The 14867-nt window shown below is 38.1% G+C and overlaps 1 protein-coding gene across 1 annotated transcript; it reads left to right on the plus strand.

Moving 5' to 3' along the window:
• Positions 1–33: 33 nt before the first annotated feature.
• On the plus strand, positions 34–14722 carry sgk3 (serum/glucocorticoid regulated kinase family member 3). Its single transcript, XM_037756839.1, has 17 exons — positions 34–287; positions 6483–6665; positions 6849–6932; positions 7132–7204; positions 7325–7400; positions 7605–7680; positions 8888–8937; positions 9177–9234; positions 9591–9674; positions 9770–9901; positions 10491–10603; positions 11147–11183; positions 12151–12237; positions 12576–12671; positions 12924–13079; positions 13263–13352; positions 13836–14722. Exons 2-17 carry the CDS (start codon positions 6570–6572, stop codon positions 14004–14006), a joined length of 1479 nt encoding a protein of 492 aa, XP_037612767.1. The 5' UTR covers positions 34–287; positions 6483–6569; the 3' UTR covers positions 14007–14722.
• Positions 14723–14867: the final 145 nt, after the last annotated feature.

Below are 14867 nucleotides of genomic sequence, written 5' to 3' on the forward strand. Positions count from 1 at the left end.
TGTCCGGCCTGATTAGTGGTTGGTTACAGTTGTGGAGTCCCGTGACAAATCTCATTGGAACTTTCTACGGTCCAGGAAAAGACTGATGTTTCCTGCTTCTCTCTCACTTTACTTGACAAGACGCTTTATGGACAGCAAGAAAATACACATTCATTTTTAAAAGGTGGATTTTATCCGGAACTAAAAGTGGGAAAATGTTCGCTGTATTGACAGTTTGAATGCTGTAGAAACAAATCTCACCGGACCAACGGAAATAGATGTAACACCGCATCAACAATACTGTAAAGGTACGTGATGTCCATTTATACATTACATTGTTCTAGTTTTACTAACGTAGCAAACTGTACGAAGCTCTAATAACAATATAAAACGTTGGAGGTAATAGTAAAGTGATTAGCTATTACACAACTTTAACTTTTTCTGCTCTTAGACAACACCAAACAACCGAAACAGATTAGTATAAACAAAGTTAATCTAGCTGCGTAGCCTAGCAACCACGAGAACACTATGAGCTTTTTGCTGTGTTGTTTACAGTTTTAATGACATATGGGAGCTTGTTAGAGCATGTCAAACCTTTTCATTTCAGTGTGTGTGCTGCGTGTCGGTATTTTATTAGTGTGTGTATGGTTGTCCAGCTCCTCCCTCCTCCTCCTCTCCTCAGGCTCATTTTGTTCTCCTCTCCTCTGCTGGCTGGAGGAGAAGAAGGTATGCCTTTTCTTTTCCTGTAATACACGTGATCTGGCCGAGATATTCTTTCTTAAAACAAAAAGTTGTACCTGTGTTAAGTACACACATAGCCTCAGGTGTTTTTAGCTTACCAAAAGGCTCTGCCACAAAATAAAACACACAACTAGGCGAGGCCTTGTCTTCTTAATGACATGTTATACTCCCACCGTGTAATTGTTCTCTGACTGTAGAAGTCATGTGTCAGACGTCATAAGGCTGTCAAAATGACTTTAGACTAGAGAATAACACATAATAGATGTAACTCACACTCTGCCTTTTATTTACCTCTCCTTCATGGTTTTTTTTTTTTACATTTATCCTTTGATATTGCAATATATTATTAATTGTTCTTTATTTCATTTATTTATTCATCAAGGCCTATGATCTCAGCTGACTCTTCCTACACATCACTCTTTTAATTACATAGTTATAGTTTATCCTCTGTGTTATTTATTAGTAGGATTTTGTGTGCCCCCTTTGCAAAGCGTCCTTGGGTTTCTGAAAGGTGCTATATAAGTCCAATTTATTATTATTATTTGTTTTGTTTGTTAGTTTTATTGACACAACAAACATTAATTACTTCATTGTTTTCTTCCATTTAAATGCATGTTTTTTTAAATATCTCTATATTGTAATTTGCTTAATGAATTATATTTATATATATATATATATATATATATATATATATATATATGTACATGTACATATATGTTTTTGTTTTTATTTTGTTCTTTTTTTTTTTTAAATTGTATTTATTATTGAATTGATGCTTTGGCAATATTGTTCACCTGACAGTCATGCCAATAAAGCAAATTGAATTGAATTGAATTGAATTGAATTGAATAAGGGACAGTGAGCCAGTAAATTTCACCAGAAAAGGACTTTTAGATGAGCATCCCGTTTAAAACATGAAGTGTCTGCAGTAAGCACAAAAAAAGAGGGAGATGCATGTAAGAAGAACAGCATTGCACATGCATATATTAATTATTAAATCATTAAGTCATAATATTTAGACAATAATTGGTTATAAGGTGAACAAAGGAACACATGGCATTAAAATAACTCACTTTAGGTACACTAGGATGAAGGCAGAGGATCATGTTTGGCTGGTAGAAGGGGAAGCACCAGAGATATGTTCTTCCTCTTAACCCTCCTAGTTGTAGGAGTCTTGATTATGTGCTAATTGAGCTCACCTGTGCCTAGTTGACTCTGAACAGCACCAGGTGAGCCTGGGGCAGATGATGAAACAGTTTCTAACATTAATGTTATTCCTCCTCATGGTTGGAAATGACAACCAAAATATGCAAGTGGCTGCTAGATTTGCTTCACTCCCCAGCCAAAAAAACAATGGTAATCTATTGAGTGGCTGGTAGATTTTTTAATCCACTAGCCACAGCGGCAGGTGGACAAAAAAGTTAATTTCCAATACTGTTCCTCCTGTGATGCTATTATATAAAACTCAAGTTTGTAGTGACAAGAAAGACGTGTTTCTTGATAATCCTTTTTCCTCTGTTCTCCGATGACAACATTCCAACTCTGTTATGTGGAAACCTGCTTCCTTTTTGGAAGTTCACAACTAGTTCCTTGATGTAACAGGTGGCTATGAAGAACATGTTTTCTATAACAAGACAAGCTTTATGAAAGATGGCAAGATTTTACTATTTGAGAGCTCTACATCTGTGGTGTGGGAGTTTAAAAACACCAACCAACGTTACTTCAAATCTCGCTCGTAGACCTGATTTGCAGAGTAGTTGCCCAGACTTGCCCGGCTAGAGGATCTAACATTCATCGATCTCGGATTTTGTCAGTGTTCAAGCTGATTCAGATCTGTTTCTAAAAGAAAGTCAGCGCCACAATTTGCAGACTGTGAGCTGTCTGGACAGACAGGTCAGGTTAGGAATTTCTCCAGATGCTGAGGCCGGTTGCACGCACCGGGGTTGACCGAGTTCAAGCCCCTCACACGTTCTGCAGCTGCACTTCCTCAATCAGAGATCTGTCTGCTGCATTATAATGAGATACGTCTTAACTAGAATAATGTTTACGTTATTCAATTTTATCTCTCACGTAACAGGTTTACATGTGTCCAAACTATTTAGGTGTATTGTCAACATTTAAACATTTTAAGTGAATCTATACACCTTTTATATGTATTTATTTAAAGTTAAAAGTTCCCAGTCATAATAAAGGTTTTAAGTGACAGCTCCTCTGAAATAGGTTGTCCTCCTATTTCAGGTCTTTGTGTGTTTATCTGTCCACCAACCTTGCATCTTGCAAGGTTCTGTGTTTCTTTGTTTATCAGAGGATTCATGCCCGATTGAGCTTTCACATGTGATTTAACATTGTAGGGTGACTTGTGCTAAAATTGCTTGTCACGACTCACGCATGATGCACAGCCACACACACACACACACACACACACACAGAAAAAAATATGTTCAACATCCTCATAGGATATCCACAGGCAAGGATGTGTGTTTGAGCTAAGCAGGAAGAATGCTATTTTTGATCCTGTGTAGTAGTCCGGTGTATTTCTGCCTGTCAGCACAAGTTAATTCATGTTGTAGCGTGAATGCGGGGCATGCTTGGCTTAAACTGCAGCTAGGGAATGTGCTTAACATTAATCTTGTTCCTTTTCATAGTCATTATGCCTTTCCAAGCTTTGTTTTTAATCCTTATAACAAACTTATAACAATGTGTGTTTGTGGGTGTGGTGAGCTGCAGCATTCCTTATGAAGGAGTAGCAGTGTCAGCTGAAAGTGTAAGTTGTACTAGGAAGTTATAGGTTGATTCTCCCTTGAACAGAAATATTTCAGGAATGTTAAAAAGCGGGTCCTACCCACTGACGTAGAGTGTCAGTTAACCATGAAAACACAGATGTGCAACAGCTCAGGGAAATGGCCAACCGGTCTTTTGTGCACCAGCCACAGTTGCACAAGCTGCGTTTAATAGCCAGGTTTTAAATACACAAACAGATCTGACTGTTTCCCCCTGGAGTGGCTCGTGGAGGAGACAAACCTGGTAGTTACAGCCAAAATTTGTCATCTGCATGTCGCTGGTGAAGATCCAGTTTTAACAAGTGCTTAAACTATTACTTGATCGATTAGTCAATTGACAGAGAATTTACTATTTTCAATTTTGATTAGAGCTGTCACAATATCAGATTTTCAATACACAATTGTGGCAAAATAATTCACGATAACAATATTATTCCAATATCTACAGAAAATTCTAAAAACAAATAATAATAATGCTACCAGTCAAATTTATCTTTAACTTTGTTTATTTTGCATTTTGTCTCTTTTTTTGGCAAATTAATTAAACTCATTTGTGTGTGGTGCATCAGGGTAGGGACACAAAGTAAGAACGGAAAGAAACAGAAATGATTTAAGAGGCACTCGATAATTTACACAATATTATCTTGTGTATTAACATGATATCAGTAATTAATTTTTCCAAATATCGTGACACCCCTAATTCTGAGAATCAATTTATCGTTCCAAGTCATTTTTCAAGTATAATGTCGAAAAACGTTTCTGCTTTTAGCTTCTCAAATGTGAGGATTTTCTGTGTATCTTTGTTTTATTTTTTTATTTATTAGTTTATTTGACAGGGACAATACATAGGCATTGTTACACTTAATTAAAGTGCAACTGATGCAACGTATATCGGACTTCTAGCCATAGCTAATTTGCAGACCTTGTCCCTGGTTAGGCTTTTAAGAAAAAATAAAAATAAAAAATACAGCATAGCACATCATACATTACAATACATTTAGTATGTTCCCTATCAATAATCAGTGATCGCAGGTTTGGTTTTGGTTTAGTTTCAGCCAGTGTTTCACCTTTTCATTAAACATTTTCAGGTCAGGTTTTATTTCTTTTTATGGCATTTTCAAATGACTATCTTTGGGTTGGACAAAACAAGACATTTTAAGATGTGACCTTGGGCTCAGAGAAATTCTGATGGGCTTTCTTTTCATTTCATAGACTAAACAATTTATCAATTTAATTGAGAAAATAATCAGCAGACTACTCCAAAGAAACTAATGGTTACTTACAGCCTATAGTTTTAACAATTTTAGCATAAAAGTAAAAGACATGTGATAGAGGAAATGTTAATGTTATTGGTCTCTTTGTGGTTTATCCTAATGAATGTGGGCGAAAATGAAACTGAGAGAAAGTTAAAAGGGAACAAAAGAGAAAAAAGAGGCCAGTGATGGAGAGGGCATGAAGGTCCCTCTGATCGCACACATGCATTTTAAAGAGGGACGCTCCTTTGCTGTACCCTCACCCCAACGTGAGCAGAATGACATATCCCTTCAGGATGCGTTCAGGATCAATACGCAGAAGGAGAACGTTAACCCAGAGGAGGTTTTCCGTATGTTGTGAACAAACAACAGTGAGAGTCATCAACGGTTGCGGTTAGAAAGAGAAAAAAAAACTACTGAACAAACTAGGCTGACCTCACTGACAAAACACAATGGACAAGTCAGAGCGGCAGACAAAGAGTTTTGTTGTAAAACAAGCAGACACGGTTACATAACTCATGGTGAAGGAAAAGAGATACGCCTCTGTGTGTAATTTATTCAGATCACACTGTGTTTAGTATTTACCCTACACAATAGTTTATCAGAATAACATCTATTCCAATTGATAATAATTCCCTTATTAGACTCGTTGCATTAGTAATGAACTTCACCCCCCTCTTCACCTTCAGGAAAATGAGGTCTTGACCTTTTGTTACTACTGTTGTCAGGGGAAGGAGTCTATTACACTTCAGCAATGAGCTTTATTTCTCTCTTTAAACGTCGGGAAAGAACAACTCCAGGGGGTCTTACTCTTAACCTATTGTGTAACTCCAGCTTCAAAGACCCCTGGCAGGTTATTTAAAAATACCTTTCTACTGACCGGAACAAGGGAGAATGTCACAGACCCAGCATGTGTAAGAGAGCTAGTGTGTGTGTGGGCTTGTATTGCGTTGACATGCTAAAGAGGGTATGTGTGAGATGAATGCATGTGGCAAAGTCTGCACAGATAGACTTGTAATTTGTTATGTGAGGGAGATCGGAAGTTGAGAGTCATTAACCAGTATGTATTTATGCATAATAAGTGTTTGTTTTTGTCACAATGAATAATCAGATGAGAGGGAGGATGGGATGTTCATGCTCAGAGGAAGGAGTGAGTTAACTGGTCGCTCAGAGGGAGGGGGCCCGCCTGCTGTCATGTTGCAGCTCACTGACCCTCCTGTTGCTACAATCTTCACTCTCCAAGAAAACACAGGGACCTCAAGATGAGGCTTTCAACCAGCAATGCTTTTAAAAAGGCACAAACATACCTTTTTGCAAGTCACATTGTTGATTTTTTTGCAGTGGCTTTAAATCTGTCCACCCAAAGAAAAAGAAAAAAAGTGGTTTATTCTTAGCAGCAACTGGTGGCCAAGTGATCTATTGCACCACAGACAAGCACCAGCAAGAAAACAAGGCGGTAGATTGATGGACGAGCATATATAATGGCTTAAGACTTGTTAGCAGCTCGTATCCATGATCAACAATCAACAGCACCGTGTTATAGCTCAAACGTCTAAGAAATACCTTCCAAAGTATCAAATGAATATGTAAAAAACTACTGCTACTCTGGGATAAACATGTATCATATCAGGCATAAACAACATAGACTGAAATGTGTAAAGAGCAGAAGAAGAACGCCAGTTTCACTTCCTGAAAAACAGAGTGTTCTGTTCTCTTTTCTCCTCTGCAGCGGTGACCCATGATGGGAGTGGGCCAGTTGTATACTTGAAGTCTTATCCCGAGGAGGACACATTACATCACGACCTTGCACCTTTGAATGCCGGCGGCCGCTAAGATGGAGGAGCAACCCGGTCTCCCCAATGTCAGCATACCCTGCCACAACGAGCAGAGGGACAAGAAAAAGCGTTACACAGTGCGTACAAAAATTCTGTTTATTGCTCAATATACAGTAAAAATTATTCTAAAAAAGGTAATTTCAGTGTTTGGTAAGTCTATAAATGTTGTTTCTGTAGCATTAAATCATATGAATTGACCATATTAGCATGTGATACCCCTCCTTGTGTTGACATGGACTCTCTTTTCCCCCTTCTTTCAGGTTTACAAAGTGATAGTCAATGTTGGACAACAGGAATGGTTTGTCTTCAGGCGTTATGCAGAGTTCGATAAACTCTACAACACAGTGAGTGATTTTACACCAACCATACCTGGCACATTACCATAATTCATTTAATGAGTCTTTGATTTACTTAGTCTTTGATTTACTGGCTCCTGTGACATGCTGTTCACATTGACGTTGAGAATAATTATATACTTGTGACCACAGATGTTTCCCAGCCCTTGCATCATTTCCTCTGTTGCTCTCTTATCTTTTAATGCAGTTAAGGAAACAGTTTCCATCTATGAACTTGAAAATTCCTGCCAAGAGGATATTTGGGGACAATTTTGAACCTGGTAAGTGTCCACACACACACACTATAGGCTGATGTTTGACATGTGCATCATTTTTTGCTTGATCCATGTTGTTTGATTGTATTTTTTTAAACACATATACTGTATGCATCTTCCCAATAGAATTCATCAAGCAGAGAAGAACCGGGTTGCACGAGTTCATCAAGCGAATTGTCTCACATCCTCAGCTTTGCAACCAGTAAGTGTCTCACTACATTGCTGACTTTATCACGATGAATGGCTTCAATGATCTGCATCCAAAAATCTAATGGGATCAAATTTGTTTAGCTTCACACTTGGCATGATGAAGATGAAGAATGTTCTGCTTTGTCTTGCTTTACTTGCTGTTGTACGTTTCTCTATTACTGTTATTTCACTGTTTGGTCCCTCTTTAACTTTACAGGCCAGACGTGAGGACCTTTCTACTGATGGACAAAATGCAAAACTTTTCCGACGCCTCTGAGGACGAAGATGACAAAGTAAATAACCGAGCAACCAATTGTCATGGATCAATATCTGTATTTCTTTGTGTATATGTGGGTTTTCCTGCTGACTACATCTTTTCAGTTGATGTGTTGGATTGTCTAGATATAGTGGAGTATTTAGGTCTGCCACCTCTGATAGTCTATTTACAGTAGACCAGGGTTATTACAGTAAACTAAAACTGAAATGAAAACGAAAATAAGCATTACAAATATTTGTAGTAAACTATTTTTAGTAAGCTGTTTCACTTTCATTAACACTGTGAGACAGGGCATTTGTGCTGCGTTCAGGGTGTGTCGGAACAATCGGAAATACGAGTTCCCAACTGGTAAAATTCACGTGAATGCCCCCTTGAGTCGGAACAACAACTCAAAACTTGAAAAAAGTTTTGTCAACATTTACAAATTATTCTGCAGCACTTTCACCATTTAAATGAATAATTTGTTATACATGATGTTACTAGTTTCTAATTTCTTTCTACACCATGCAGGCATTGAATCATGTGTTCAGGAATGCATGAAGCAGGGGGTGGGAAGAGAACAATATCAAGCGATGAAGGTTGGGATAGCCTAGTAGTACCAGCAAGAACTTCAACCTACTTCCACCCCTGATAAAAAAACGATATCCTTTAAGAGAAACAAAAACTAAACTGAAATGATATTGCCTGGGGAGTTTTTTATCTATAATGTATCACTACCAAAAACAGAGACAGCATGAATTTCCATCAACTCTTGTGACCCTGAACTACAGAAATTGCAGGACTTGACATTCAAGAAGTCCTAGCGCAAAGATTAAACATTAACATTTTGGCCATTCAAAGTTCACAAACCACGTATTTTGTATCTACTGTATATGTAGTTACATACTTTTGAGACATTATACCTGTCTCTAACGGAAACAAACTAAATATATAAAAACTAAACCTTTCTGAAAAACTGAAACTAAAACTAGCAAACACACTCTGGAAACTACCTAAAACTAAATTAAAATTGAAAAGTAAACTAAACCTCTAAACTAGTATAACCTTGATCTAGGCTCAAAATAAATACAGATAGCAAACAAATTTCCCTTATTTCGCTATTGTTGCACAGAGAAAGGATTGAAGAATCCTCAGATCCATGAACTGTTCTTGGCTGTGAGTCAGTGTTGAGTGCGTCTCAGTTTGACGACTAATCTAGATAATGTTTTCTCTGCTGTTTACAGACCAACTCTACCTCCAGAAACATTAACCTGGGACCCTCTGGAAATCCACAGTATGTTCAACCTGCATATATTTTACGACGTTGTGTATATTTGGGATTTGCAACCTATTGATATTTGAAATGTTATATTTGCACTCTTTCCTACTTTGTACTGCAACTGCTGCACAACAATCCCTCGGGATTAATTAAGTTTCATTTGATCTTATATTTTGTTAACCTTGCAATTGTGTAATCACATACAGTACATTTTTACATACACTGATATTAATGTGCTGTACTTTTTGTTTCAGTGCCAAGCCCACAGACTTTGACTTTTTAAAAGTCATAGGAAAGGGGAGTTTTGGGAAGGTATGTGAACAACACAATATTGGAAAGTACAGTTGAGTTTCTGTTCATCCTGTTGAATTCTCACGGGTACAAACCCAATTTATTGATCTGTTTAGATAAAGTATTGTCTTCAATAATAATAGTTTCATTACATAGAAAGCAGTTTTAAAAATTTACTTTATAGAATTATGTTGACTGATGTATTTTGTCATACTTGAGTTACATTAGTTATGTTTAAAAATGTTTCTGTTGTATTTCTCTATTGACGTAGGAACAAGTTTTAGTTCTGCTACTGTTGGCCTTTCCATGCAGGAAGTGAGAATCAGGTCTGGAATTATTCTGGTTTACACCGTTGATCTCTCTTCCTTGTGATGCAGGTTTTCCTTGCCAAACGAAAACACGATGAAAAGTATTATGCAGTCAAGGTTTTACAGAAAAAGGTCATTCTCAACAGAAAAGAGGTAACTTAACCATCAACTACGACCCTGACTATCCATATCTCAGGCACGCAATATGTGAATTATAATTCTTATGCTAAATCACTCCTTCCAATCAGCAAAAACACATCATGGCAGAGCGCAACGTGCTGCTGAAGAACGTGCAACATCCTTTCCTGGTCGGGCTTCATTACTCCTTCCAGACCACAGACAAGTTATACTTCGTCTTGGACTTCGTCAATGGAGGAGAAGTGAGTCGTTTCAGTTTTGTGAATAATGCGCTCACGCAGAGATGAGTCACGAGTTCAAGAAAAGCTGAGAATGGTAGTAAGACAGGAAAATTATGTATTAAATAGCTTTAATGAAATTCCTCAGAGCAGCACTGTCGCTAGTTAACGCCTCCATGTGTGAAAGTCCCATTAGAGATCACGACATAACTGATAGGGAACACACAGTGTGCGACTTCCCCTTCAAGTGTGATCAGCCTTTTTAAAGCTGCCACGTGTGACTGACTGTCAGAGTGACTAACTGCAATCTGTATCCCACAAAGTCTGACTCTTGCCCTTCTTAATAAGTTGTGTACAAAAGACCAGTAACATGGGAATTAAATCAGATTACACTTTCCAGTCAAAGTTAACTGTGGTGAGATTAAAAAGGTATTTTTATACGTAACCAGATAAAGGGCTGGCAGAGGCACTGCATACATTAGAAGAATTTTTTGCAGCTTTGTCACATCATGGTTAATTATTAGAATTTTTGCACTCATGGTGGTTTAATGGTCCTACAATACAGCTGCCATGTAATACTTTCCAATAATCTAACAGAACATTTTCATTTCAGCTTTTCTTCCATCTTCAAAAAGAGCGGACCTTTCCAGAGCCCAGAGCAAAATTCTACATTGCTGAAATGGCCAGCGCACTGGGATACTTGCATTCTCTCAACATTGTTTACAGGTACGCTGAGCGTTTATTTCCGTGAATACATGCTTAGTTTATTACATGCGCTTAAGGCCCTGACACACCAAGCCGACAGTCGGCCAGTTTGGGGCCGTCAGTGAGCGTCTGTTGGCCGAGTTTTTTGCAGTGTGTCCCGCACCGTCGACTCTAGTCTGCCCGTGTCTGAGTTTTTTCATGTTGAATGGACGGCGGAGCTCATCGGTGAAAGAAATCACTCCGATTGGCTGGTCAGCTTAAACGAATCAGTACAAGGGTAAAGGATCAAACTAAAAGATGTCAGTTAATCAGATCTACTAAACATAACTCCGGTCTAGAAAATGTGATAATATTTAATTTGCAATTTATACACATATTTACTAAATTAGACATTGGGCCTCATGCAGTAATATTCTTTCAAAAGTCCCTTATTTTTTCCTCTTAAATTTCTTTTAAGAGAAAGAAATTTCTCAGGGATATAGGGTTGCAATGGGGTAATTTGGATTTACAGTATGTTCCTGTCTCTCATTTACTGAAATTCATCCATTTGTTAATTTTCTCCAGAGACTTGAAACCAGAAAACATCCTCCTTGACCACGAAGTGAGTATTAACCAAACACACTGCTTTGCAATTGATACATAATCACTCTAGCTGTTCAGGTGACCAAAGTGGCGAGGGCTGGAGACTCTGGACATTTAAGTACTGGACATGAAGTAACCCAAATTAGGGAGAGAGAGATCCAGGAAATTCCACCAAAAAACATACTTTATTTCAGTTGCATTTCCCCTTAAACATCATTAAGTGACGTGGCTGCATCAAATACACAATCATAGGGAGATGCATGACATAAACTGCATTGCACCTGCATTTACTAATTTTCTTAATATTATCAGGCAAAGTCAAATAATACTTGAACACAAACATATCCCAGCTAAAGTTATGAATCTAGTCATAAAGTGAACAAAGGCATGGCATTAGAAGAACAACTTACTTTAAAAGATGCACTTGCTGAAGGGGTTCATGTCTGGCGGGTAGCAGGGCAACAGAGAAATGTTCTTCCTCCTCCACTCCTACTTATAGGAGCACTGATTAAGTGTTCAGATTGGGCTCACTTGTGCTGTTCAGAGGCTACTAGGCAGAGGTGAGCCGGTGGCTGCTCTCAGAGTTCATTAGGGATGTAGGCAGATATGAAAGACTTTCCAACACTAGCGGTAATTACACTGAATTTACCTGGATGAACTACAGTGCCTAAACAGAGGCTGCAGATTTATTACATAAGACCTTACAGCACAAATTTCATTCTTCTCCAGTCATATTTGTACCACCGGTTGAACAACAGTGTCACTTCCAGGCCCCGCTGAACAGAATGCGTGTGATTGGATTAGGTCTTACTAATGATTTTCCTGCCCGGCCTTATTGAGAAAGTGAGGGAACGGTGAATGGGACTGACTGAGCGGCACGGCAGCCAACATTCCTGGGCAACAATAGAATCCTCAGTCCCCGGGGATAATGAGCTGCTTGTGTGGCACATGTTGTCTAAAAACGTCCCTGTGTCCTCTCTTTAAAGGGACACATCATTTTGACGGACTTTGGATTGTGCAAGGAAGGCATTTCCCTGACAGACACCACCACTACGTTTTGTGGAACACCTGAGGTATGGCAGCATCGATTTGGATGTTTACATGCCTAAATACTACCAGTATTGCATCAGGGCATTCCTGGAGAAGTCTCACCTTCAGTGTCAAAAAGTCATAATCATTAACAGACTTTTTTGGTATAAAGTGTGGTTAATGATTTAAGTATGAGTGTATTCCTTCTTGAGGCTATAACTGCTGTCTGTGTAGGGATGTGAGTCACCTTTTCCAGAGAGGAAAATGGGCTTTTATGAGCAAAATATACATTAATATAATATATATATTTGGTTGGTGCAGTTTAAGCCAGAAGCAAAATGTCAGTGTTATAGTATTATGTTTGTGTTCTTCTCTTGACCAGTACTTAGCTCCAGAAGTCCTGAGGAAGCAGCCATATGATAACACAGTGGACTGGTGGTGTCTGGGTTCAGTGCTGTACGAAATGCTCTTCGGCCTGGTGAGTTTTTAATTAGAGCCCTCTTTTCTCCGATATCCCTAATGCATTGCACGTATTTATTTTCTTTGCAGTATACCACACAATTAACAGTGACTATTAATATTTGTATTCTTTGGTATGCAGTCTTGACTACTTTTGCAGATGCTGTTTAGTTTTAATGTGCTGGTAAACTGCAGCAAATTTGACAACGTGCTAAATGTCAAAGCATCTCACACTCACTTACATACCTCTACTTGTCTCTTCGTATCCTAGCCGCCGTTCTACAGCAGGGACACGCATGAAATGTATGACAACATCCTCCACAAGCCGTTGGTGATGCGTACCGGTGCGTCCGGCACAGCCTGGTCCATCCTCCAGGGCCTGCTGGAGAAAGACGGCACACACAGACTGGGGTCTAGGGATGACTTTGTGAGTCAGTTTGCACTGTCCACATACAGACGCTATACATGTCCAACAGAATTGACCATGCCTGGGCTCCTCCTGGTGGCCGATCTGTGTACATCACATCATTGCTGGATGACTTTTACTCAACTGTTTACTCTCTATAAATACAAAATGATGTTTAAGTTTTTATTTACTCTACATTTTCAGAATGAGATCAAAGAACACAGCTTCTTCTCCTCCATAAACTGGGATGACCTCGAACAGAAGAAGATTCCTCCCCCATTTACGCCGAATGTGGTAAATATTTGACGACCTTTTCTTGTGCATGCTGGTTAATGGGAGCATAATTAGTTTTATCACTTACACCTGTGTTTACCCCGCTGTGAAAAGGGCCTGTCGGGTTTGATTGCACAGGTGTTTCTAATTAACAGTGGAGGTTGCCTAATCAAGTACCGTCTTTTAAGCTACCTCATAAAATGCATTTTTTAGACGTAATGTCATGTAATGTTTTGGAGTTTTCTCTTAATTCTTGTTTGTTGATACTTAGTTAACTTTTTTTTTAAAGTTTCTTCATTTTAAAGAGCTTTTTATTAACATATATTTGATTCTTAATGGTTTTATCCTATTTTAAAGCGCTCTGTAAAATCAAGTTGTAACTGTATTGTTGTATTTTGCCATCAAATTAAGTCCCTTTTATGAATACACACATGCAGTTTGTTTTGTATTTTCTCCATGGACGCTAATATGTTTTTATTCCTTTTCCCCCCAATGTTTCTACAGAGCTCTTTCTGTGACATCTCAAACTTCGATCCTGAGTTCACAGATGAGATGGTCCCCAACTCCATCTGCTGGTCTCAAGACCATTCCATAGTCAACGCCAGTGTAATGGAGGCCGACGACGCCTTTGTGGGCTTCTCTTACGCCCCAGCTTCTGATGACTCTTTCCTATGAAACATTCCCAATGAGGTCTTCGATTGCCTTAACCACCATAACTCCTGTTGACTAAAGGGAAGAATTTACACCTCGGATTAACTTGTTCTATGAAGCCAAAGCAAGCAGCTGAGACGAAACAGCACTAAAAAACGGATTTTGGTTGGAACAAAGTGTGCCAGAAAAGTCTTTATTTTTTACCAATTTGTATTTATATAAATATATATATATATATACATAACAGATGATATTTTTAAGAATTAAGGATAGCCATCCTCTATTAATGTTATTTCTGGTGGTTTCTAAAATGAGCCTTTATAAAGCCTTAAATTTATCCCTTGAATGAAATCAATAAGCAGTTTTCTGAAAAACTTGAACAATTCACTGGACTTAAATCACACCATTTGATGGAAGTATGTTCGTCCTTGTAATTACTGTAAAAATACACTTATGTATCATATTAATTTTAACAAAGCTGGAAATAGGGATTACTTGAGAGACCACTGAATAAAGCATTTTGGTTTATAGGTCACATTTACTTCTTCAGTTACCTTTCAGTTTGTCTTTGAATATTGAGTGAATTGTTTTTTATTGTATTGTTTGTTTTTATTTTTTTTTTGCTATTCTTTGCCTTAACACATTTATTCATAATTGCAGAAATGCACAATGCTTTGCTTCGCCTGGCAAATAAGTAGGCTTATACTCCTGCAAAGTAATAAAAATATCCAAGAAAAGTAGTCTGAGAGTGTCTGTGTATTTAATAGTAATATTGTAGTTTTGTAATAACTTTTTGTTTTTGTTTTTATTTAATATTGTCAACAGACAGACAGTCAGCAGGTCAAGGAAATTCTTACACAATTAAAGATACCAAATGAAATATGA

Source organism: Sebastes umbrosus, chromosome 21 (assembly GCF_015220745.1).
Source record: "Sebastes umbrosus isolate fSebUmb1 chromosome 21, fSebUmb1.pri, whole genome shotgun sequence".
Classification (NCBI taxonomy): domain Eukaryota; kingdom Metazoa; phylum Chordata; class Actinopteri; order Perciformes; family Sebastidae; genus Sebastes; species Sebastes umbrosus.